The 22,024-nt window shown below is 41.3% G+C and overlaps 3 protein-coding genes across 4 annotated transcripts; 1 reads left to right on the forward strand and 2 right to left on the reverse strand.

Moving 5' to 3' along the window:
- Position 1: 1 nt before the first annotated feature.
- rnf121 (ring finger protein 121) lies at positions 2-6,775 on the reverse strand. The gene is made up of 9 exons (XM_028420725.1): positions 6,638-6,775; positions 5,646-5,683; positions 5,329-5,470; positions 4,920-5,074; positions 4,701-4,808; positions 3,173-3,293; positions 2,951-3,084; positions 2,280-2,381; positions 2-1,114 (listed from the first exon to the last, which is right to left on the reverse strand). Exons 1-9 carry the CDS (start codon positions 6,713-6,715, stop codon positions 994-996), a joined length of 999 nt encoding a protein of 332 aa, XP_028276526.1. The 5' UTR covers positions 6,716-6,775; the 3' UTR covers positions 2-993.
- A 4,446-nt stretch (positions 6,776-11,221) lies between these two features.
- LOC114445813 (ribonucleoside-diphosphate reductase large subunit-like) lies at positions 11,222-16,334 on the forward strand. 2 transcript variants are annotated; one of them, XM_028421050.1, is made up of 19 exons: positions 11,222-11,359; positions 11,989-12,077; positions 12,164-12,341; positions 12,456-12,556; positions 12,628-12,687; positions 12,774-12,813; positions 12,891-13,053; positions 13,134-13,275; positions 13,374-13,457; positions 13,540-13,701; positions 13,782-13,861; positions 13,949-14,150; positions 14,239-14,388; positions 14,468-14,689; positions 14,771-14,847; positions 14,939-15,074; positions 15,168-15,263; positions 15,355-15,543; positions 15,641-16,334. In XM_028421050.1, the coding sequence occupies exons 1-19, from the start codon at positions 11,341-11,343 to the stop codon at positions 15,827-15,829; spliced, it is 2,379 nt and encodes a 792-aa protein (XP_028276851.1). In that variant the 5' UTR covers positions 11,222-11,340; the 3' UTR covers positions 15,830-16,334. The 2 variants fall into 2 exon arrangements, with proteins under 2 accessions (XP_028276851.1, XP_028276852.1); XM_028421051.1 differs by lacking the exon at positions 11,989-12,077.
- Positions 16,335-17,084: 750 nt separating this feature from the next.
- On the reverse strand, positions 17,085-21,633 carry LOC114446301 (short transient receptor potential channel 2-like). Its single transcript, XM_028421818.1, has 13 exons — positions 21,619-21,633; positions 20,580-21,272; positions 20,303-20,503; positions 20,043-20,207; positions 19,774-19,948; positions 19,497-19,697; positions 19,258-19,420; positions 19,090-19,182; positions 18,540-18,732; positions 18,332-18,459; positions 18,167-18,236; positions 17,958-18,075; positions 17,085-17,716 (listed from the first exon to the last, which is right to left on the reverse strand). Exons 1-13 carry the CDS (start codon positions 21,631-21,633, stop codon positions 17,085-17,087), a joined length of 2,847 nt encoding a protein of 948 aa, XP_028277619.1.
- Positions 21,634-22,024: the final 391 nt, after the last annotated feature.

Raw genomic sequence — 22,024 nt, forward strand, 5'->3', positions numbered from 1 at the left:
CTAAACCATGTGACCTTTATTAATGGTTCTTGATCAAAACATTAACAACAAAAACAAAATGATCATGTCTGCATGTATGCTGTACACAGTCGCTTTAAAGATTGAGGAAAAGATGGAAGGAAAATTGCCACGGTGGTGCATTTGTTGTTATCATGTACCTGTAAAAGCTGGTTTGGAAACCCCACATACGTATTGTATGTATGAGAAAACGTTAGACTGGCACTATCAGCACTTCCATAGAGTTAAAGGATCATTCCGAGATGTTATTCTGGCTTCCTCCGTTTTAATTTTTGGGTCCCTCTCTGATTTCAGGGGTTGGGATAAGACTTCATGATGTGCAAAGGTCAAAGCAAATGACGTGAAGACAGCGTGGATATTTTGAAATCAAGACATCTTAGAATTAGAACTACATGAGGTATAGCCCTGTTTGGGTATGACTAGCACTTTATGGCCTCTGATGACAATACCTCTCCTCACATAGCACATGACTATGAGCCCTTAGGAAACTGATGTCAGAGGAGTTTAAAATATATGTGACCAGTGTCAAGTAGCATTATGACTAATTCCATTGAATGAAGCAACGCATGTAAAAGGCAGAGGAAGCGGTGGTTTGTGCTGGTTTCCATTCCATATTTATTACTCAGACTCCAGCATGATCCATTAACTACTCATCAACAAACACTTTAAGACATAAATTAGTATAAAGCACCTCCCGCATTTTGTGAGCCGTTTTACTAGGCCAGCAAATGTACCAACCAATCATTAAGGTGTAATGCTGTGTGAAGTAAATCCCGGGAACTGACACAGACATCCAAATTCAAATGACTAATAAAATTCCAAAACTGTAAATACAGATATGTGCCTATAAATATGTACAAAAAGTATAGACACTTTTTTTATTGGTGTTTTAGTTCCATGTTAGGCCCTCAGTCTTTAGAGCCAATGCACATCTTCTCCACATGGCATGTATGTCCATTTGTGTCAGTCTGCAGGTCACTCCAGACCCAGGATGTAGTTGATGCCTTGCACCAATCCTATAATAACAGGCTGCCAAGCCACCAGGTAGCGAAGCCAGTCTAAAAGCTGTCCATACATGACATGCGGCCTTTCCCAGCTTTAACATAAATAGGTTAAGGAAAACACAACGGTAACCAGAGTTGGATGTTAAATAGACTCTAAATTCTTGAGACAATTCTGCTACATAAATATAATTGAATTGATTGCATGCATTTGTCACTGTCACCTAACAGTCTCTTTCTGAGTTAAAAGAGGAACAAGAATGAGGGATAAAACCTATAACCCTATTTCTTATCTGTCCTTCAAGGAGTGCCGACGTGTTTCTTACTGCTCCCGCTCTGCGCTCTGCTCGCTCTTCTCCTGTCCTGTGTTTTTGTGACTTTTTTCCCTTGAACACCCTGCTTTGCTATTCTTGGGATACTTTTTTGACATGGAGCTAATAAATTGGTCGCTCAGTGCATTGGACAACATTTTCTCACAAAGGAAGACATCACCGGGAGAACCCCTCTGCCCTGAAGGGACTTTCGCTGGCGGATATGTCAGTGATTCCTGGGAAACTGGCATCTGGTATGTCTCCAGCCACTGACCCTGGAAGATGTGGAGGATCGATTTATCTATTGGACATTGGTAGTAGGCATAATTCTGAATTGCGTGGGAGCTGTCCTGCCGTACCGAAAAACAAAAAACAAAGCACGACCCTGGGCTCGTGGAACCTCGGATCTCGGAATTCCTCTCCCGGCCCTGAAGAATAGCACAGCAGCTGTTGTACTGCCCGCCGGTCTCAGTTTTACTATCGCATACACTCCCATGGAACTGACGCACATACACTCCCCTCCCTAACCCTGCCCTGACCTAAAACGGCTGCCTTCGTATCTGTTGTTTTCGTCCCTCATCCTTGGTGTGGCGGCGCAGATATCTGCTGCGGCTTGGAGGCGTACTCCTAACATAATTTTGCTGTGTATCAGTATGTTTGTACTTGTACATGTGACAAATAAACTCTATTCTATTCTATTCTATAACTGTCCCAAATCCTGTTTTAAATAGACCATGATGAGCTGCCTGCAAAGTCACCTAAATACTTTACTGTAAATGCTTCCACACAGTTACAAGAAAGACACGGTGATTTAGCACAACAGGGTTTTCAAGAATAGATGTTACCTGTAAACATCCCCAGTTTGTGTGTTTGTTTTAACAAAGGATAACACAGAGCAACAGCAAAAGTATGAAACTTGAAGAATGAACTTAGAGAATGAAAAGGATACGGATTGCTGAACATCCTCTTCAGATCCACCTTCTCTTTGCAATATGGGCACATCTGCTTCTTGCCAACGATACACCATCCTCTTATGCAGAACTCATGGAACCTGGATGTGGAGTTAAGGCTAGCTCAGACCTGTACAGGTTTAAACATTAAGCAGTTATATCAACATTAGCATTTTACACAATGACACAAAAGTCAACAGAAGATAGCAGGCTGACATCTTTCACCTTTTCAATTACGGTATGTAAAATTAGTTCTGGTTCCCATTTTATTAGGTGCTTTTTTTAGCTGGGAATTCCAGCTGCTATATGGAATTAAATTAGTCAACATACCAACTTAAATGGTATCTGTAAGCAAAGTATGTATGTATATACTGAGCACGACTAAGGTGTAGAAACAACCTTATTGGAGTGACACTATCTAAGGCTGTGTAATTTACACACAGCAGAAGATATTAACTCTGAGGGAAGTCATGAATATGTGTATCAACTCTCTGGTATAAATATAAAGGGCAACTTAATTTGTTCATTCCTCTTTGGGTTGAGTACACACTGTAGTTACAGCCGATTCCTTCTATAGAAATAAAACATTCCCAGCATGCATCTGAACTTCTCTTTCACTGATAAGAGAGGTCCTCATAGAAAATATGACCAGGCATGTGAGGAAGGATACACATGGTTGCATGATAATCTGTATGTGTTCTCTATAATCCCTTCCTCACTGACATCTACGAGGATGGGCTGACCGCACACAGCACAGATATTGTCAGAGAGGTGCTTGGTTGGCATGCCAGATGCACTGTAGTACTGAAAAAAAGAACAATTAAAATCGCTTAGTCATTACCTCTAACAACAAAACAGAGGAATAATGTGTGCCTGTAGTTTGTCCACCTACCCCAACCGTTGAAGCCATGAAGTCTGCACACATCTCTGCAAAGTCTCTGCCCAGGACCCCGTAGTACAGGCCATAGAATAGTAGTGAAACACCAAAGTCCATTGCATCTTCAGGCTTTATCCTGGACAGAAAACACACTATTCATGTCATGGTTCTGGCTAGTGTTGCTAAAGCTGTGTTTAACATCAATGTTCATTTAGTCCTTTGACAATATAGTCCGTAAAAACTGTTCACTGAACAAATAAATAGAAATGTTAGGAAAGCAATGGCAAGTTTTCCTTCATCACTAAATTCAATTTATATTTTCCTGGCCAGGTTCTTACTAACCCGAAAAAGTTAAACTTCTATTAACATCAGTACATCAAATCTCATGAAGTTTGTCTCATATACAAGGAAGTATAAATTTATCTGACATTTTTTTGTAGGAAGTACACATGTTCTGGAGCAATTAACACAGGAAGAATATGTAATAAGGTTTAAGGTATCTTCCTGTTCATGAACAACGTTCATAGTGATCTGATGTTTTGTTCTGAATCTACAACCTTATAGATTTGAAATTCACAAATGTTAAATTGTGAAGGCACTGACGTTTTAACAGACTTTTTATTTCATTTTGTGGTGAGCAAATAAATGAATAATTCTTTGACCTGTAGAACCAGCTCCACGCTCATTAAGTATTTAGTGGGTGTGCTTGCTTTTAATGCCATTATTTCGACATGCCTAAGTCAATAGTGGAATTAATCTAAATCAGATTTGTCAAATATGGTAGTTTCAAGTACATTAGCAATTTGCAACCTCACCTCCAGTGGGCAGAGGCTCTCTCTAACTAGTGTCTTGTTTATGCATTTTTGGCAACCATAGCAACATTACCACAACATGTGGAAGAGGGCCTGCTCACTGTGTACTGTAGATATGAAAGACTAATTCTAGGATTACACAAAAACATTTGAAAGTATTGGTAAAGGTATACAAACAATAACATATTCTCTTTCTGTTAATAGACATTAAAATTGTCTATTATACTAAATGTAGCAACTTTCATTTCCCACTGTAGACTGTAAAGCAGATTACGTAACAGTTTGCTTTAAGGATCACACAAAATGGAAATATCCTAAAGTAGCAGTGGATTTGTAAATCTGCTCTGTATTTACCCTTAAATACATACACCTGTGTTCCGTTCAAGAAAACAGGTTTAACAGGGTTACCGCCCAAGAAGACAAAGTTTGACTTACTGATACTAAGTTGGCTGACTACCACAAACACCAACGATGAACAAGCTGTTCATCATATTCTATAATCCTGATGTGTGCTGGGTTCTGTACTGATTTTCATGTATTAAGGTGTATGAGTGCACACACGTAGCAAATAACAAACCACAGACAAAACAGCATCATCTAGAGGCAGTACAGTGCCAAACAGTGAACAGAGATCATAAAGAAAATAATCAAATTACATAGAAAACACTATGCTGGAAAAGATGGGCTTCATGTTATTGTTATTAGATGAAAATAACACTGACATCACATACCTGAATATTAGGTTAATACCAAAAAGTGTAAACATAACAACACTATAGCCAGCTATTCCTGTGGCATAGCTGATCTTGTAGAGGAGGAGGAACCACTTGTACACCAACCTACAGAAACCAAAGAATCAGAACTTGGTTACAATGGACACTTATCTTCGTATTAATGAAAGGGTAGACCCTTTTCTTTAGAGGTTTTTTGTGTGTAAATGATGGTTGCACCTCGGTGTGGTACAGGCCAGTGGTTTGCGAGTAGCGCGGAAGGAGATGTACGCTGTGATGACAGAGAAGATAAACCATGTGGTCAGGAACCTCCACCAGTGAAGTTTGGTAGTAAAGTAGAGAGGAACTACCCACATCTGGAACAGTGTCACCAGCTACAAGACAGCAGAGCATCAATGTTATAACATACACATACACCAGGGGTTAAAAAGTTACCATAATCAATACATCCTGTTAAGATAAAGACATTAAGATAAGCTACACACTTTCATATTTTGGATGAGGTGGAACAAAAAGAAAACCCAATATTTCTCGTTCTCATAATTGTGCCAGAAGGTGCTAACTGTTGTAATTGTTTATCTTGAATTATACTTCTTCATACATGGTGTCTGTTTATTTTGTGCCTTACATTGTACGACTTTGGATGTCTCTGTTTCCACTGCACAAGGACTAGCTGTGCGATGACCAAGGTGACGATGAGGATCAGCACCATTTCTGCGTGCATGGCCTCATGGCCTTTGTGTTTGGCATGCATCCTTGCATGCTCCACCCTGCGGAAAAAAATATATATACTTAACAAACAGGTAAATTGCCAAGAGCTACATGATTTGTTGGCTTACACCAAAGTAGGATAGGTGTGTCCTTAACATCATATTACACACACTAGTGTCACACTGCACTAGCATTAATAGATTTAAATGGATAGAAGTGTGGCAAAGTACTGACCTCCATTTTTCTTCTGGTGAAAGCTTGGACACATCAAACTAAAGAAAGGAAAATTATTATTGACATGATAACACTTGAAAAACTAAAAACAATAAATCACAAATTAGGAGAAAGAACTGATGCAATAATCATAATCAAAATGGTAAACGAATAAAAATGTCTACTAATGGCTATGCTAAAAACACATCAGATCCTACAGAGTACTGTATATTAATAGGAGTAAATGCCGATCTGTAATCACTGTAGGTGTATGGCATGCAAAACTAACATTATCTCACTAAGGTTAGTACATTCACACGTTACACACAAAGCTGCAGGGCAGTACCTACTAACAAATTTCCATTGACATGGAATCCATTCAACAGATAAGGATGTGTGTATTCTGTCAGTTTTTATGGAGCTACTCTGCTCCTACTAAACACTGTGATTATAAGAGTAAGAGGTTTTAACACTGAACTTAATTCAACATGTGCATTGTAACCTCAATGGTTTGACAATTTAACTAAACTAGATCTGACTAGAAGACTGAAATTCAACAGGAAGTGGTAAGACTGCTTCCTCTGCCACTGGCAAATCACTTGTTAATAAGCGACCTTTGACCCGTTCAGCCACATCAGCTGTGTTTGCTGTACAAAGGGTTTTTATCTAAAGCGTATCAGCGAACATAGGGCTCTGTGGGTTTCTTATTAGTACACAATTTTCAAAAACAAGAAACATATGGCAACATATGCCGCTAGTTAGCTTAGCATTGTTAAATAACTGTCCATGCGTTATAGCTTGATTTGAGCACGTCATTCACATTTAGTGTTAAATGCACTTAATCAACACACACCTCAGCTTGGTAACAGATGGCTAAGTTGACCGGTAGCTAGCTACTTACGGTAGGCTAAGCCCGTGAGAACCTGCTACGTTGGCAAATAACACTACCGTACAATTTCCTCCCGCATCTATTTTGTTTGTCTCGATACCTCAGTGTGACTCAAGACTCTTACTTGGTTCACTTCATCGTGATGCTGCAGTCCGTGGTCGTGCTCTACTCCATCAACCTCCACCTCAAACACCCCGGCCATCTTCGGAGTGCTGCTTTACCGTTCCGGGTCCATTAGCATTAGCAGCAAACCTAAAAGGGCCACTTCCGGTCGCGTATGACGTCTGTTCTTCAAAATAAAGTTCGCAAATAATATAGGCAAAATATAATAAATAAAGTATTTATATATTATATATTATACATTATACTATATATATATATATATATATATATATATATATATATATATATGCTTATACAGCAGCTACAGTAACTAGAAAAGTTTGATTGCTGCAGCTGAAGCATTTTTTTGGACGCTGATGTGAAGGATTGCTCTGAATTGCTGGAGAATCACAATAATTCAGAGCTTGGTGTGCCTCTGTGTGTCAGCCTGTCACCATGGTAGCAGCAGAGGAGACCAAAAAACCACTCCAACTTTGAGAGCCTTGCGTGCGGAAACGATTCGGAATTAGAACATTCTGAATACAAGTCTTATAGAGCAGTATCTAATGAGCGATTTAAAACTAAAATGGAGTCTGTCGCTTGAAATTTGTAGGAGGAGATACATTTGGCAGACCGAAATTGCTTAATATTTGAAAAACTAGAAACTTGAAGTTGACCCGGAATGTCCTCTGTGAGATGAACAACACAACCTAACAGAAAAGAGCAATAATGGCCCGTTAAGGCCAGAGGGGGTAACAGTAATAGTACTTAAAGGGTGCTAACAATACTAAAAGTCCTAAAAGAAGAAGAAGAAGAAATGTAGGTCAAACTATACACTCGTGAAGATATGTATCAGTCAGTCAAAGGAATACAAGTAAAAAAGTTTACAAACATAATTTTTGTCCTATTTATGACAAATTTATGACAAATATCGTGGGCAGCAGTGGCGCAGCGGTATAGCAGGGTTGTCCCGTAACCGGAAGGTTGGTGGTTCGATCCCAACTCCTCCCTAGTCACTGGTGTGTGTCCTTGGGCAAAGGCTAGCGCCCATGTGTCGACGTTGATGCCACAAATCGCGCCACAAATCGCGCCGAGAGCGCCGGTTCGAATCCCGCTAGGTGCGTTAATATTTTGCACTGAAATTACGCGAAACATATCGGTCGTTGTATGACATTTTACCGAGGTGACGTTATAATTAAAAACAAAGCGAAAGGAGAGTGATGCACACCGTTTGTATGTGACAAATTTCACGTGTCATTTGCTGTAATAGTCCAATTGCACATGCATGCATTGAATGGGATAAATGCAATCTGCTCGCTGTTTAGCTAATATGGAAAGAGCTTGAGAGGAACAGGATTGCATACAATAATTGTATCCTTAGTAACAAGCTGTAATGTGTTAATCTGCATTTTTCTTAACATCCTTTTTTGTATACCGACCTTGTCTGCAATATAAGGCTCATCAATGGCTCCAGACTCTTGATTAACCCCCACAAACCCAAATATATAAGAACAATGGAAAAAACCTTTTAGGTGTTATTACCATTTCAGTAACTTTTTGGGGGGAATATTGCTCACATTGAGCACATGTAAAGGACCAGTAGGAGTTTATTTGCAGTCTTTACTGCTCATAAAGCCTCTTAATATTAGTCTAAATACATAATTTTTTATCAAAGTATTTTATGGAATTAAATGGTATTTACAAACACTGAAATCAGACTGTATTTACAAATCCTGTAAAAACCGAACAAAAGCTTTTGTAATGTTTATAGCCTCATTTAATTGTGATAAAGGCAGATTCACAGTTTTAAGAATCCACACATTCCAGAGGTCAAACAATACTGTCTGGCAGACCTGTTGTTCAATCTACTATCATTCTATGAAGCTGTACATGCCCAACTACCTGAACATTATTATTATTAACTGAATTACACAGAGGGGGAAACTGATACCAAAAGAATGTGTTTGTTTACACTATATACACACTGATATACACTGCAGCAAAGATGCTGCGCTGGTGGCAGGATGCTGCAGTGAAGCAGATGCCGGGCTGGCCTCAAGATTCAGAGAAGAGATGGGGGTCTGTCTCCCCTGCTGTATTGGCTGGCACGGTAAAGCTGTGCAGGTTGTCCCCTGCAGCCATGGTCAAGAGAGCTTCTCTCTGAGGTGTGGATGGCTTTGGAGACTCAATGGCTTGCTGAAGCACCTCGGTCTCCCGAGCCCGACTCTGCTTGTTGTACCTGAAAAAAACAACAACAACAAAACAGTAGTTTTACAGAAGCAATATATTCCACAAATACAGCTGACATGGTTCACATACTTCATGATTTACTCACCGTCATGCCAGCATTGCTGTGTTCACCTCAGGCAGCTGGATGGTGGTCTCAGCCATCACACAGGCTTTGTTGACAACACACTGGTGTATGCTGATGAAGAGTCTCAGTCATCCAGGTCATAATCATAGAGATGATTGAAGCAAGGCAAGGACTTGTAGAGTTTTCTTGAATGGAGTCGAACAGGTCTGGCTGCCCTTGGGACCCGATGAAACACCTGGAAAATTAAGGCAGTGTGAAATATAGCAGTAAAAGATAAGTGTACATGCTAGTTTGAAAAATAATGACCAGATATTACAGTAGCTGTCTTATAATTCACAATTATAAAGCCTGCAGTGAGTGGAGGTGCTGTGGCAGATGTACCAGTGAGTGGAGGAGCATCCAGCAAGGGGACAGTGCCGTCCTCAAACTCCTCTGGCTCCAGCAAAGCGTAGCCTGTCTGGTCATATAGATACTCCACCCCATAAGCTCTCCTGAAAATCATACACACAAACACATCAAATCATATGTCATGTACTAATATATGCACTAAACCTAAATACAAATGAGTTTTTCCAGACATTAGGAAACTGTACCAGTGTATTTCCTTGGTGGTGTGTAGTCCACCAGCTTCAGGATCCATGTCTGTCAGTAACTAGTCCTAAAAGAACAACAATAGAAGAACAAGGAGGAGAAGCATAATGTTTATCAGAACACTAAGAGAGAGTTCCTCACTTTAACACAAAACAATAATTTAATTATAACAACTACATGATCATAGGATATTGAAAACCAATACAGTGATGCTATGACACAGTAATACTACACTACACTGCAGTAATAAAAGTCCATTGAAAGTTACGCTAACTGAAGACAAAGAGAGAGCTAACTAAAGCTAACAATAACAAGAGGCTTGTCTGTAGCTGATTAGCCGAAGCTAACGCTGTAAATGGAAATGTTTGCTAAAACACACTAAATGTAGCGTTCTCCCAGTCAAATGCTTTATAGGTGTAAACAACACAGAGGCCAGTCTATGATCAATTATTCCATCTGAGCCGTCGGTAACTGTGAATTTATCCTAGCCAGTAGAGCACCGGCTAGGTACGTTCATACATACATTGCTACACAAACGTAGCGCTTTACAATCACATACCAGCGTGTACACAACGACACTCACTCACCGACACGTCGGAATCTCCGGTAGAAATTAATCTTGCAGACGGTTACTGGGGTAAATTATCCTGATAGCCGTCCACGGCGACGTAGCTCGGTAAAAGGCAATGACGAAGCCATAGCAACAGCGTCGTGACCGGGCCACATCCGCCTCAAGCAGTGGTCCGAGCTGTGATTGGCCGGCTCGTTGCCAGGGGCGGGGGCTGGCGAATCGTGGTAGAGGGCAGCTCTGTCATTGGTCAATTCGTGGTCAATTCGTGGTAGCACTCGGCCTCGTGGTTGGCCGTCGGCGGAGGTAGGCGGGAGCTGGCGAATCGTGGTAGAGGGCGGCTCCGTCATTGGTCAATTCGTGGTAGATTCGTGGTAGCACTCGGCCTCGCGATTGGCTGTAGGAGGAGGCGGCTTGCTCGACACACGGGCGGCCGGAGGCGCCAGACACTTTACCTGTATATCTACAGTGTACTCACTGGTGTATGGCGCTCTTTGCTGGGCTCCCTTGAGCAATTTCCCCATTGTGGGACTAATAAAGGTTTCAATTATTATTATTATTATTATTTAGAAAAAGCTATACATTTTCACGCTTAACCCTGTGCACCAAGTAGCAGTAGAACAATAATGCAAATATAGGTCATCGTATCAAATCAGGTTTAAGTAAATGTAACTAATAAATGCGGAGCTTCCTTATGTGCCCTCCATTGGGTGTCAATGGATTGTTTGATATGTATGTGTTCATAATATAATAATATCATATATAATAATAATATAATATAATATAATATAATATAATATAATATAATATAATATAATATAATATAATATAATATAATATAATATAATATAATATAATATTCATTTATGGAGTATTGCATATTATGTCCTAAAATAACACAGATGAAGCAGCCGTGACAGTGAAATAGTAATTACATGTTACAGGACCTGCTGTTGTTTGGAAAATATCCCGCCACCCAGATTTCTCCCGGAAAAGGACACCGGAAGCCGTAGAGGTACTGCGATTGCTGATTGGTTAAAAAGTAACGTAAGCTGTTCTCTGATTGGCTGAGCGCTGACACAATGCAGTGTAACTGGCCGATGGCTTGTTCGCGCGCTCAGTTTGAGATTCAGTCGTTATCACAGTGCAATAACCTGCTATAACTGCAGTTATTTTATTCCTTTCCAGTGTTTAGCTGAGAAGATAACCCGAACACCTGCTGTCTGTGGAAACTAGCTGCTTTGCTGCCAACATGCATGTCATTAAACGAGGTACTGTTATATGCTGATATGATATATTTTCCTGTTAATTACGTTACTGCCGGGTGGCGCAAAGGGAGATCTGCAATTCAGGAAATCTCCTAAATTTTTATCTAAATATTACTGAATGGTAACTTTAAAGAAATGTTGATATTTCTCTGACTTGCAGTTAATTTCAGCCTTAATATAATCAAAATGTTCTTTGTGTGAGTTGTTTCCATCGAGACTGCAAACAAAGAGAGTTGTAAAAGAACAACAAGTTTTTCATTCAAACGTTTCGTTTCGTTTTTATTTTTTAATATTTTTGAATGAATTTTAACATTGAACATAACATATTTTAATATATTTTTCAAATAGAAGCGTCTCAGTCGAGACTTAGAACGAATGTTTGTGTTCTGTATCTTTACATTTTGCGGTGTTATGCGAAGAAAGTGCAAACTCTTCTTTGTAAAAATGTGTTAAAATGTGCGGCTTAAATTCACGTTTTGACATCTGTTCTGATGGCGCCAAGCAGTAAGGTGTTCCTTTGTTGTCACAACTGGTTAGTCAGGTGTTCATTCTGCTTCCTCTGAGATGATGTGTACTGTAAGAATGCATTTAGGAATTAACCACATAATGATGAGTATTACCTTGTTAAACAGATGGACACCAGGAGGCTGTTTGCTTTGATAAAATCACATCTCGCATTCAGAAGCTTTGCTATGGACTTAACTCTGACTTTGTGGACCCTGTAAGTTTAATCAACTAAGAAAAAAATAAACATAAAGCAACTGAGTGCTGATCTAATGTTTAACCCTTTCATCTCTCTTTCTGTAGGCCCAAATTACAATGAAGGTGATCCAGGGTCTGTACAGTGGAGTCACTACTGTGGAGCTGGACACTCTGGCTGCAGAGACAGCTGCCACCCTCACCACCAAACATCCTGACTATGCAATCCTGGCTGCACGGATCGCTGTGTCAAACCTGCACAAAGAGACCAAGAAGGTGTTCAGTGGTGAGTAAACATGGAAAACACGCTGCTTTGTTGTTATCATCTAGTAATAACCACATTTAATAAATAGGTGCTTGCAGAAAATATCTGACTTTCTTTTCTTTGTTTCTTGCTTAGACGTGATGGAAGATCTGTATAATTACATCAACCCTTTAAATAAACGTCACTCCCCTATGATCTCCAAGGAAACACTCAACATCATCCTTGAAAACAAAGCTGTAAGTGAATTCATGATGCATTTTTTTGTTAATAAAATATTTTTTTTTAACATCACAACCTCTCTTTGCAGCGCCTCAACTCTGCCATCATTTATGACAGAGACTTCTCCTACAATTTCTTTGGCTTTAAGGTATTTTTTTTTTATCTAATTTTACGTCCACCATCTTAATAAAACAGTGAGATTTGTTGATCTGATTTGTCCTTCTACTCTGATAGACTCTTGAGCGGTCATATTTGTTGAAGATTAATGGCAAAGGTGAGCTAATTTTTCCTGAAAAGTATGTTCACGGTCTACAGATATGTATGTGTTTTCATTTCATGCCTTTTTTATAGTCGCTGAGAGACCCCAGCACATGCTGATGAGAGTGGCAGTGGGGATTCATAAAAATGACATTGATGCAGCCATTGAGACCTACAACTTGCTGTCAGAGAAGTGGTTCACACACGCCTCCCCAACTCTGTTCAACGCTGGCACCAACAAGCCTCAGCTGTCCAGGTAAAGAATGACAAAAAACAACTCACTTGAACAGTAGGATGCTTTTTTAAAAATGGGTCTAATTTGTTGCCATTTTGCAGCTGTTTCTTGTTAGCCATGAAGGACGACAGCATTGAAGGCATTTATGACACACTGAAGAACTGTGCCCTCATCTCTAAATCAGCTGGGGGTATTGGAATAGCAGTCAGCTGTATCAGAGCTACAGGCAGCTATATTGCTGGGGTGAGCAAAAAACACATATAGAGAGGAAAGTCAAGCAGCTACAGAGGAGCTTATCATGACTTTATTTCTGTTTTGATTTGATTAATGATGTTTTTCAGACTAATGGCACTTCCAATGGGCTCGTTCCTATGCTTCGGGTGTACAACAACACCGCACGTTATGTTGACCAGGGTGGCAACAAGGTGAGGATGGGACTGATATATACATAAAATGCCCTTCAGATTGTTGGTTCATGTTGAATCACCTTGTTCTGTGCTTGTTCAGAGACCTGGGGCCTTTGCTGTGTACCTGGAGCCGTGGCATTTTGATGTGTTTGATTTTTTGGAGCTGAAGAAAAACACAGGTAAAGAAGAGCAGCGGGCCAGGGACCTGTTCTTTGCTATGTGGATCCCAGACCTCTTCATGAAACGAGTGGAAAGCAATCAGGTGAATATTAGAAGGAATCCCATCCTGGTCTACGTCAACTTTAAGGTTGAAGTCTTACTGTTGCTTTGCTGATCTTGTAGGACTGGTCCCTGATGTGCCCCAGTGAATGTCCCGGGTTAGAGGAGTGCTGGGGAGAGGAGTTTGAGAAGCTTTACACACGGTAAGCTCAGCACACCAAACTCTGTTCTTAACAAACTGCTCATTTCTTGGTGTTGACCTGCAACATGGATCCTGTTGGTCTGCTTAGATATGAGAAAGAGGGCAGGGCGAAGCGCGTGGTGAAGGCTCAGCAGCTGTGGTACGCCATCATCGAATCACAGACTGAAACCGGTACGCCATACATGCTCTACAAGGACGCCTGCAACAGGAAGAGCAACCAGCAAAACCTGGGCACCATCAAATCCAGCAACCTGTGCACGGAGATCGTAGAGTACACAAGCAAAGATGAGGTGAGGGGTAGAAGATGTTAGATCAGCTGACCAATTTTAATCCTAAGCATGCTTGTTTTTAGTTAAGTTTATTCTTTCTTCATTTCAGGTGGCAGTGTGTAACCTGGCATCCATCGCCCTCAACATGTACGTTACCTCAGAAAAGACTTTTGACTTCCAAAAGCTTGCATCTGTCACCAAAGTCATTGTCAGGAACCTTAACAAGATTATTGACATCAACTACTACCCAGTGCCTGAGGTACGAGCTCTTCTCTTCTTCTGTCTCAGCTTTTTTCTGTTGTGTGTTAACCAGTGGCTCTTCTTTTGTTGTTTTGCAGGCTGAAAGGTCCAACAAGCGCCACAGGCCGATTGGAATCGGTGTGCAGGGTCTGGCCGACGCATTTATTCTTATGCGATTTCCATTTGAAAGCCCAGAGGCTCAGCTACTCAACATTCAGATCTTTGAGACCATCTACTACGCTGCCCTGGAGTCCAGCTGTGAGCTGGCAGCAGAGCTCGGCCCATATGAAACTTATGCCGGATCACCTGTCAGCAAGGGAGTAAGTGGTTCTAGTTACATATCCCTCCAAATGGACAGTTAGGCAGTTTGGCATAGCATGCTAACCAAAACTGTTCTCCAGAATCTTCAGTATGACCTGTGGGAGAAAACACCAACAGATCTGTGGGACTGGAAAGCACTGAAGGAGAAAATAGCCAAGTAAACCTTCCTTCTTCTTGTTTATCAGTCTCTTATTTTCTGTATTTGTTGTTCACTTCTTATTCAACTCTCTCTTCCTGTGTGTCTTCAGGCACGGTGTGAGGAACAGTCTGCTTTTGGCCCCCATGCCCACAGCATCCACTGCCCAGATCCTCGGCAACAATGAGTCCTTTGAGGCTTACACTAGCAACATCTACACCCGCAGGGTGCTCTCAGGAGAGTTCCAGGTCTGCATTAAATCCATCTGCTCTGTTTAAGTGTCTAAAATCATCTGTTAATAGAAGGAAAGAGTGTTATATGATTTTTTGCACGTCCTATAGATTGTGAATCCTCACCTGCTGAAGGACCTCACAGAAAGAGGACTGTGGAGTGAGGACATGAAGAACCAGCTGATTGCTCATAACGGCTCCATCCAGGTAAAGAGGTGCACTTAAATCATTGTTTCCCTGCTCTGATGAAGATTTCTTAACTTTAACTGGTGGATACATTTTTTTTAAATGCCCTCAGGATATTGAAGATATTCCTGATGATCTGAAGCAGCTGTATAAGACGGTGTGGGAAATCTCCCAGAAGACTGTCCTCAAGATGGCAGCAGATCGCGGGGCCTACATTGACCAAAGCCAGTCCCTCAACATTCACATTGCTGAGCCAAACTATGGCAAACTGACTAGCATGCACTTCTATGGTTGGAAGCTGGTAAGTCAGGACTGAGAGACATCACAACACCAAGCAATAAACACTGTGTCAAAGTAGTGAGAAGAAGTTTATTAAAGTGTGTCTGTTCTCTCTGCAGGGGCTGAAAACTGGTATGTACTACCTGCGAACGAAGCCTGCCGCCAACCCCATTCAGTTCACCCTGAATAAGGAGAAATTAAAGGAGGCCCAGTCAGCCAAAAGCACAGAGGAGACCAAAGAGCGCAACACTGCAGCCATGGTCTGCTCCTTAGCAAACAGAGATGAATGCCTGATGTGTGGCTCCTGAATGGCCTGAGTTACACTCAGCTACACAAATGCACTCCACCAGCGTCTCACCAGAACAAAAAAATGTGTAATTTGTAAATGATGTTTGCCACTGTCTTCATAACAGGAATATATGCAGTTTTTATTTTTACACATTTTAATCATGTGTGTTGTATGAATATTTTGTATAGAATTAATAGTGTTTAGTGAAATAATATCCACCCTTAATTTTATCATAAGGCAGATATTATTTTATTGTGACACATTATTTTCCACGTGTCACAATAAAGAATTGAATCTTTGGTGTATGAAATATTACATTTTTATGGTCTGTGGTTTCCTCAACTGATTTTTTGTACATTTTTAAAAAAGAAAAGTTTTGAAAATAAAACTGACTTCAGTCTGTCTAGTGTGACAGAAAATGCTTTATTTCATATCCTCTTACAGGCGTTGGCTCATGTCTTGTATTAGAATGAGTTGTATAATTTTGCAGTACGGTAGTATTACCGCGACTTTTGGCAAATATTCACACCACAACTTTCCAGCTTTTCTCCTGCAGTTGGTATTATGAATTTATAAATAAAATACATATGTATGCCATGGGACATGATTCATTATTGCATGTGAATTAGAGTTGTTGGGTTGAATCAGTGCATTAGGACTCAGAGTCCTTCATTACTGCAGTGTAATCATGTGGTCGGTGTTTTTCCAGAGTGGATGCGGTGTTCCTTGGGACCAGTGACGCTGCAGGTGATGAATTAATGAAGTAGCGTCTTCATGTATGAGACCTCATGGGAACAGTATGTGTAAAGCAAGCTGAGACCTGCTCTGTCACACTGTCAAATACATACTGAGAAAAACACTAAGCCACCAACACTAATGTGAAATTTTGACAGGATCCTTTAAGAAAACGCACCGGAACATATGTCATTTCAACTTATTTAATGGATTTACAAAGTATGCTTTTGTGCAAAAATATAACTCGTGATATTTAAACTAGAGTAACCAACAGTTAGTATCATTACTATTGAAATATACAAGTAATGTGTGACAGTAGCTGATAAGTGAACCCAACAAAGGCAGTTTTCAGTGTTGACTATTTTTATGGTCTAATCTGTGTATTTACTAAAGCTTAAATTGACTTTCTTAAATGCATTAGTCACTTAAACATGTGATAAAATAATCCAGACAGAAATCTGAAAATATTTGTAATAGTGTTTTCATGTAATAAAGTGGTCAGACTAAAAGTGGTTGGAGTGGTTCTTTGAGTAGGAAGGTTAAGGTCTCACTGTGCCATCGATCGATCCTTCCCCTTCCTGGGAACCAAAGCCAGTGTCCTGGGAGCTGCTGCTTCCTGTCGGTGAGGGAATCATTTTCTTGATTCCACCGTTTACCTCTGCTCCCCTTTTTTCTGTCTCATCCTGTGTGACCTCAGCTTTCACCTCCTCTGTGTTATTAAAACCTGTCCCTTCTGAAACCTGCTCTTCCATTTTATTGTCTGTGTTTTCATTGTTATCCTTCTCCTCAGTTTCCTTCTCTTCCCCTAGCTCGGCTTTTAATCTGCCTTCCTCCATTTTCACCACATCGCTGTCTGTTACCTGCTGTGACCCCTCTGCTCCGCTTTCACCGACCTGATTCTGTAGCGTGTCTGATGCCTTTTTGTTATCCACCTCCTCCTCTTCATGGTGCACTGCCACTTGAGAAGATGTGTTTTGGTCATCATTCCTGCTGTTGAAACCTCTGAAATTGTTCTTGGCACCAGTGATGTATTTGCCCAGTATAGAGGAGCCTTCCTTGGTGAATGGATCATTTGCAGTCTGTCCATCCTCCTTTAGAGACGGCTGGACTTTTAGGTCATTTTGCATCCTGGCGATGGCTTTGCTCAGCTCAGTTATCCGGTTACCGATATCTACAGAAAAAGGAAAACACTATGATCACACCATAATTATATTCAGTTTCTACACACTGGGAGACAAACTCTTTAGTTTTTGTAGCTAAAATTGTTTAGCTTGCATTGCAGATTCATGAAATGTTTGAGTAATGCATAAAAAGTCTTTTTTTTTCATTTGGCATTGTTCTCTTTAATTATTTTTAAATGGTATCAGTGTTTGATTGAAGATATGATGAATTGGTGTTGCAGTCATGGTTACCTTTTCGCTTTGTCTCCTCAAACTCTCTGCGAGCTGACTCGATGTAGCGCTGCACCAGTGCCCTGATCACCTGCTGCCTGTACGGTAGCTGGCTGTCTTCAGATCCCTTATCGATGGACTTTTTACATGATAAAAGATGTTTAATGTCAGATGCTGCAGAATGAAACCTTTCATTACTGTCACACACACACACACACACACACACTTACCATAGAGGCTATGGGGGGATATTTTTGCTCAGATGAAGTGCAGCAGCAGCAGAGTCGTCGGAAGATGCCCCTTAAGTAAAAAAAAAAAAAATTAAAATGAATAAAAATAATAAAAACATGTTGAACAACCTTGTTGCAGTTTAGAAGTGTACTTTTAGAACTTACCTCAAGATGTAAAATACAGCTTTGGGTGAGGGGATGATGTTGAAAGGAACAGGCATGGTGAGGCCCTCTCTGAAGTAACTGAGGTACAGTTTGGAGCGAGCAAACTTCCATTCAACATCTGCATCATCCTAAAAGACCGTGTCAGATGATGTCAGATCACATCTTTGTTTACTACAGTCCTGACACACTTCATACTGCCTCTCTTTACCTCAATTTTCTGAAACGAGTTAGTAATCATAGCAATAAGCATGTTGAGGAGGACGATGACGATGACAAGAGTGAAGATGCCGTACAGAATCCTCCCTACGAACTCTGCCAACACGAACTGTGGCATGTCCACGTATTCCTGGTTGACCACACCAAACATAGTCCAGAAAAGGAAGCGGAACGTCTCATTGAACCTGCAGCAGAGAGTTAGAGAGACTTCAGAAGCATCCACACCTTGTTTCATTTTCTTTCTTCATTCAAACCAGTAACAACGAATTACTGCCTGCAGATAAGAAAATATGTCTATAATGACATTTAATGTACTTGACTGGAGGACACCTGCTAAAAAAAGATGCGACGTCCTGCCTCTTCCAGTGGACTAGAAGCTATGTGAGTACTTGCTTGCATGAGTATGAAAGCTACTAAAAGTCTGTTTCTCACATTGCACATGTGCATTTTGGAATGTTTTGAAAGTCAGCTGTTCATGTAACAGACCATCATGAAAAGTTCCTGGTGATGGATTTTACTGTCTATAATAAGCACATTCTTACCTGCCAAGTTGTGGAGAGATGACATAAGGAACATAGATATTGTTGATGCCACAGAGGAAGGCCGTTCCAATGATCATCAATATAAACATAAATCTACAGAAGAAAAATACACATTCTTTTAGCTCTGACATATACCTCATAAATGATCAATCATCAGTTATGTATGACCTCATCATGTCATCAATCATCTTCCCTATGGATATCTGTAGCGTTCCCAGAGACTCGTGCGCAGGCAGGATGTACGCCAGTCGAGTGAAGCTCAGCATGCTGGTGACTGCAAACAGCACCTCTGCGATCAGCTGAGGGTCCTCCTGGTGCCAGGTATCACGTACTGAGGGATAGTTTCAGAGACACGTTAGCTGTAAGACCTCCACCAGTCATTTTGGATAAACAAATCATTTTCTCACCAGTCTGAGTGAAGTAGACACACTCGTCTGTGCCAGCTTGGTCATGGCACAGGAAGTGACCTTTGAGCATAATGAGTACACGTAAAGCAAAGGACGCCAGGTACATGCTGAGCACCATCATGTCCAAGCAGTTCCACCAGTCCAGGAAGTAACTCCTCAGCCCCTCGATCCACACCTCCTTACACTCGTACCAGAAGAACCCTACACAAGGAACTACAGCATGAACTTGCTTCACATACTTTTTCAGTTGGAGTTAAAAGAGAGAAAATGAACCTACCGACCACCCACACCATGTGGAAGGAGCTGTGCAGGATGTTCTGGTGTCGGGATGCAAATTTGTCTCGATATATCTCCATGGTGATGGATTCTCCGAGCAAAGTAATGAGAAACCACAGATAGGATGCTGAGTGGAGCAGAAACTTGATCACTGGAATCCGTAGGATCTTTCCCACCTGGAGAACAAAAACAAAAAAAATTGTCAAAGCCAAACATCTTTTTAAAAATACTACAGCTTATTAACTCCACATTTGGCTGTTTTCATCTGACCTTTGACTTTGGTGCAATCCAGTAGACGAGGCAAAGAAGGGGCATGGTGAGAAAGATCCCCGCAGAAACAAACAGCTTCCAGACCGTTCTGCTGCCTTTCCACCCTGACAGGTTCCCACACCAGATGGATGAGAGGACCTGCTGGCAGATTGGATGTGCTACAAACTACACAGAAAAACACAGAATGAGAGAGATGGAGAGTCAAGTTGATGTCTTCTCCTTCCTTCGTCTGGTTGGTAGGTGTTCCTCCATCTAGCTACCTGCTTCTGGTTGTAGTTGACGGCAAGCCGCAGACGGGACAGGTTGGGTATACCCTCCTCAAAGGCCTGCTCATCTAAGGAATCACCGCTCTCATCTCCAGAGCTGTTCAGGATAGTGGTCACCTCGCTCTGGTTGCGACACATGCCCAGCAGCTCCACAGCGAAGTCCTGACAGAGCTGCTCCAGGCCCAGGTACTGAGGCTGCAGGAGAGAAGAAGCACGGCTCAGTGATGGGACACCAAACAAAAAACATGGATACCTGTGAGTCTCCTCAGACCTTGAACTCTGGCTCTTTTTGGGACAACTTTCGAAGCTCTCTGCTGAGACTGAAAGCGCTCAGCATGGCATCATCAGAGGTGATGGACAGGTAGGCTCGGCTGGCGATGCCACGATAGGTGTTAATGCGAGACAAGGAGAATTTCAGCAGGTCATACTGCCGACCGTTACGACACTCCAGACAGGCACAGGATATCTTGTGTGGCCATGGGATACCATGGCCTTTTTGGGTGAGCATGGTGACTATGTCATACAAGTCTTTCTGGCAGGCTAAGGTCAGAGGGGTCACACCAGGGGCAAACTGTGAGTTGTCAATAGAGTGGTCAAATATGGCCTGAGAGAAGGATCGCACATCCATCTTGTTGCCTTTCTCCTGGTCCAAGCGGTCCAGCAGGTGCTTCACCACTCTGGGCTGGTTGGTGTCCACAGCGACCAGCAAGGCCTCATGAATCTGGCGGAAATCAAATTTAACCCCGTGCAGTAGGGCGTCCATGGCATCCTCGTTGCCAAGGCGGATAGAAAGGTTGAGGGCCTCCCTCCATTGGCGGTCCTCGGATTCGTCCAGCTGGCGGATGATGCCGTCTCCTGTCTTCAGCAGTCCACTCAGCAGCTCTGTTTTTCCCTCCTGAATGGCGCTGATGAGCTCCGGAGGGAAGCGCATCTTCTTGTTCATAATCTCGCGCCATTGTTCTGGCTAAATGACAGAACAGGGTTCTGTTTTATGCATTTTTATAAGTTTAATTCCTCATCTCATAAAAACAAAGATTGAAGATTGATTATATGGAACATGTTAAGCGTTTGAAAATGTCAGAAAATAAAGGATGCGTGAAAAAACAAGATGTTTAATACATTATAAAAATGAGGGCATGACAGAAGACATTTAATGACATGAAGAAAAAAATCAAGTTAGAATTTAGATAACTACTAAATACTAAATAAGTTCAGATGCACATAGGTTTAGATTGAATTTCACTGTAACCACATGTTCTATTCAATAATAATAAATTCTACAAAGCAAGTGTAAAGAAAACTCTGCTTACCGTGAGGTTTTCCATCCCTGAAGAAAAAAAGAAACACAACTATCAGCAGTGATCTTGAAGTGAGAACACAATCACATCCTCTGCATACATGAAACTGATTATTTCCAGTTATTTTGAGTTTAAGAGATGAAGGTGAGAGATACGAGCAGAATGCACAATCAGCTCCACTAAGACAAGAACTGAGTACTTTGGTGTCCTGCAGTCATGTGCAACTGGCTGACTACATGGATACATCAGCATCCCCCAAACTCAATAACACACTTCACTGTCCCAGGAGGCCAGGCCAATTAAAAAGTAACCGGTTCAAAGTGTTTCACGCCTGGCTGGGCCTTAACAGCACTGTGACTGCATTCAAAGAGGAATTAGCTCTGCCATTGGAAACAGTGCTGTGGTATAATTAAGGTAG

The sequence above is a fragment of the Parambassis ranga genome, chromosome 14 (assembly GCF_900634625.1).
Source record: "Parambassis ranga chromosome 14, fParRan2.1, whole genome shotgun sequence".
Classification (NCBI taxonomy): domain Eukaryota; kingdom Metazoa; phylum Chordata; class Actinopteri; family Ambassidae; genus Parambassis; species Parambassis ranga.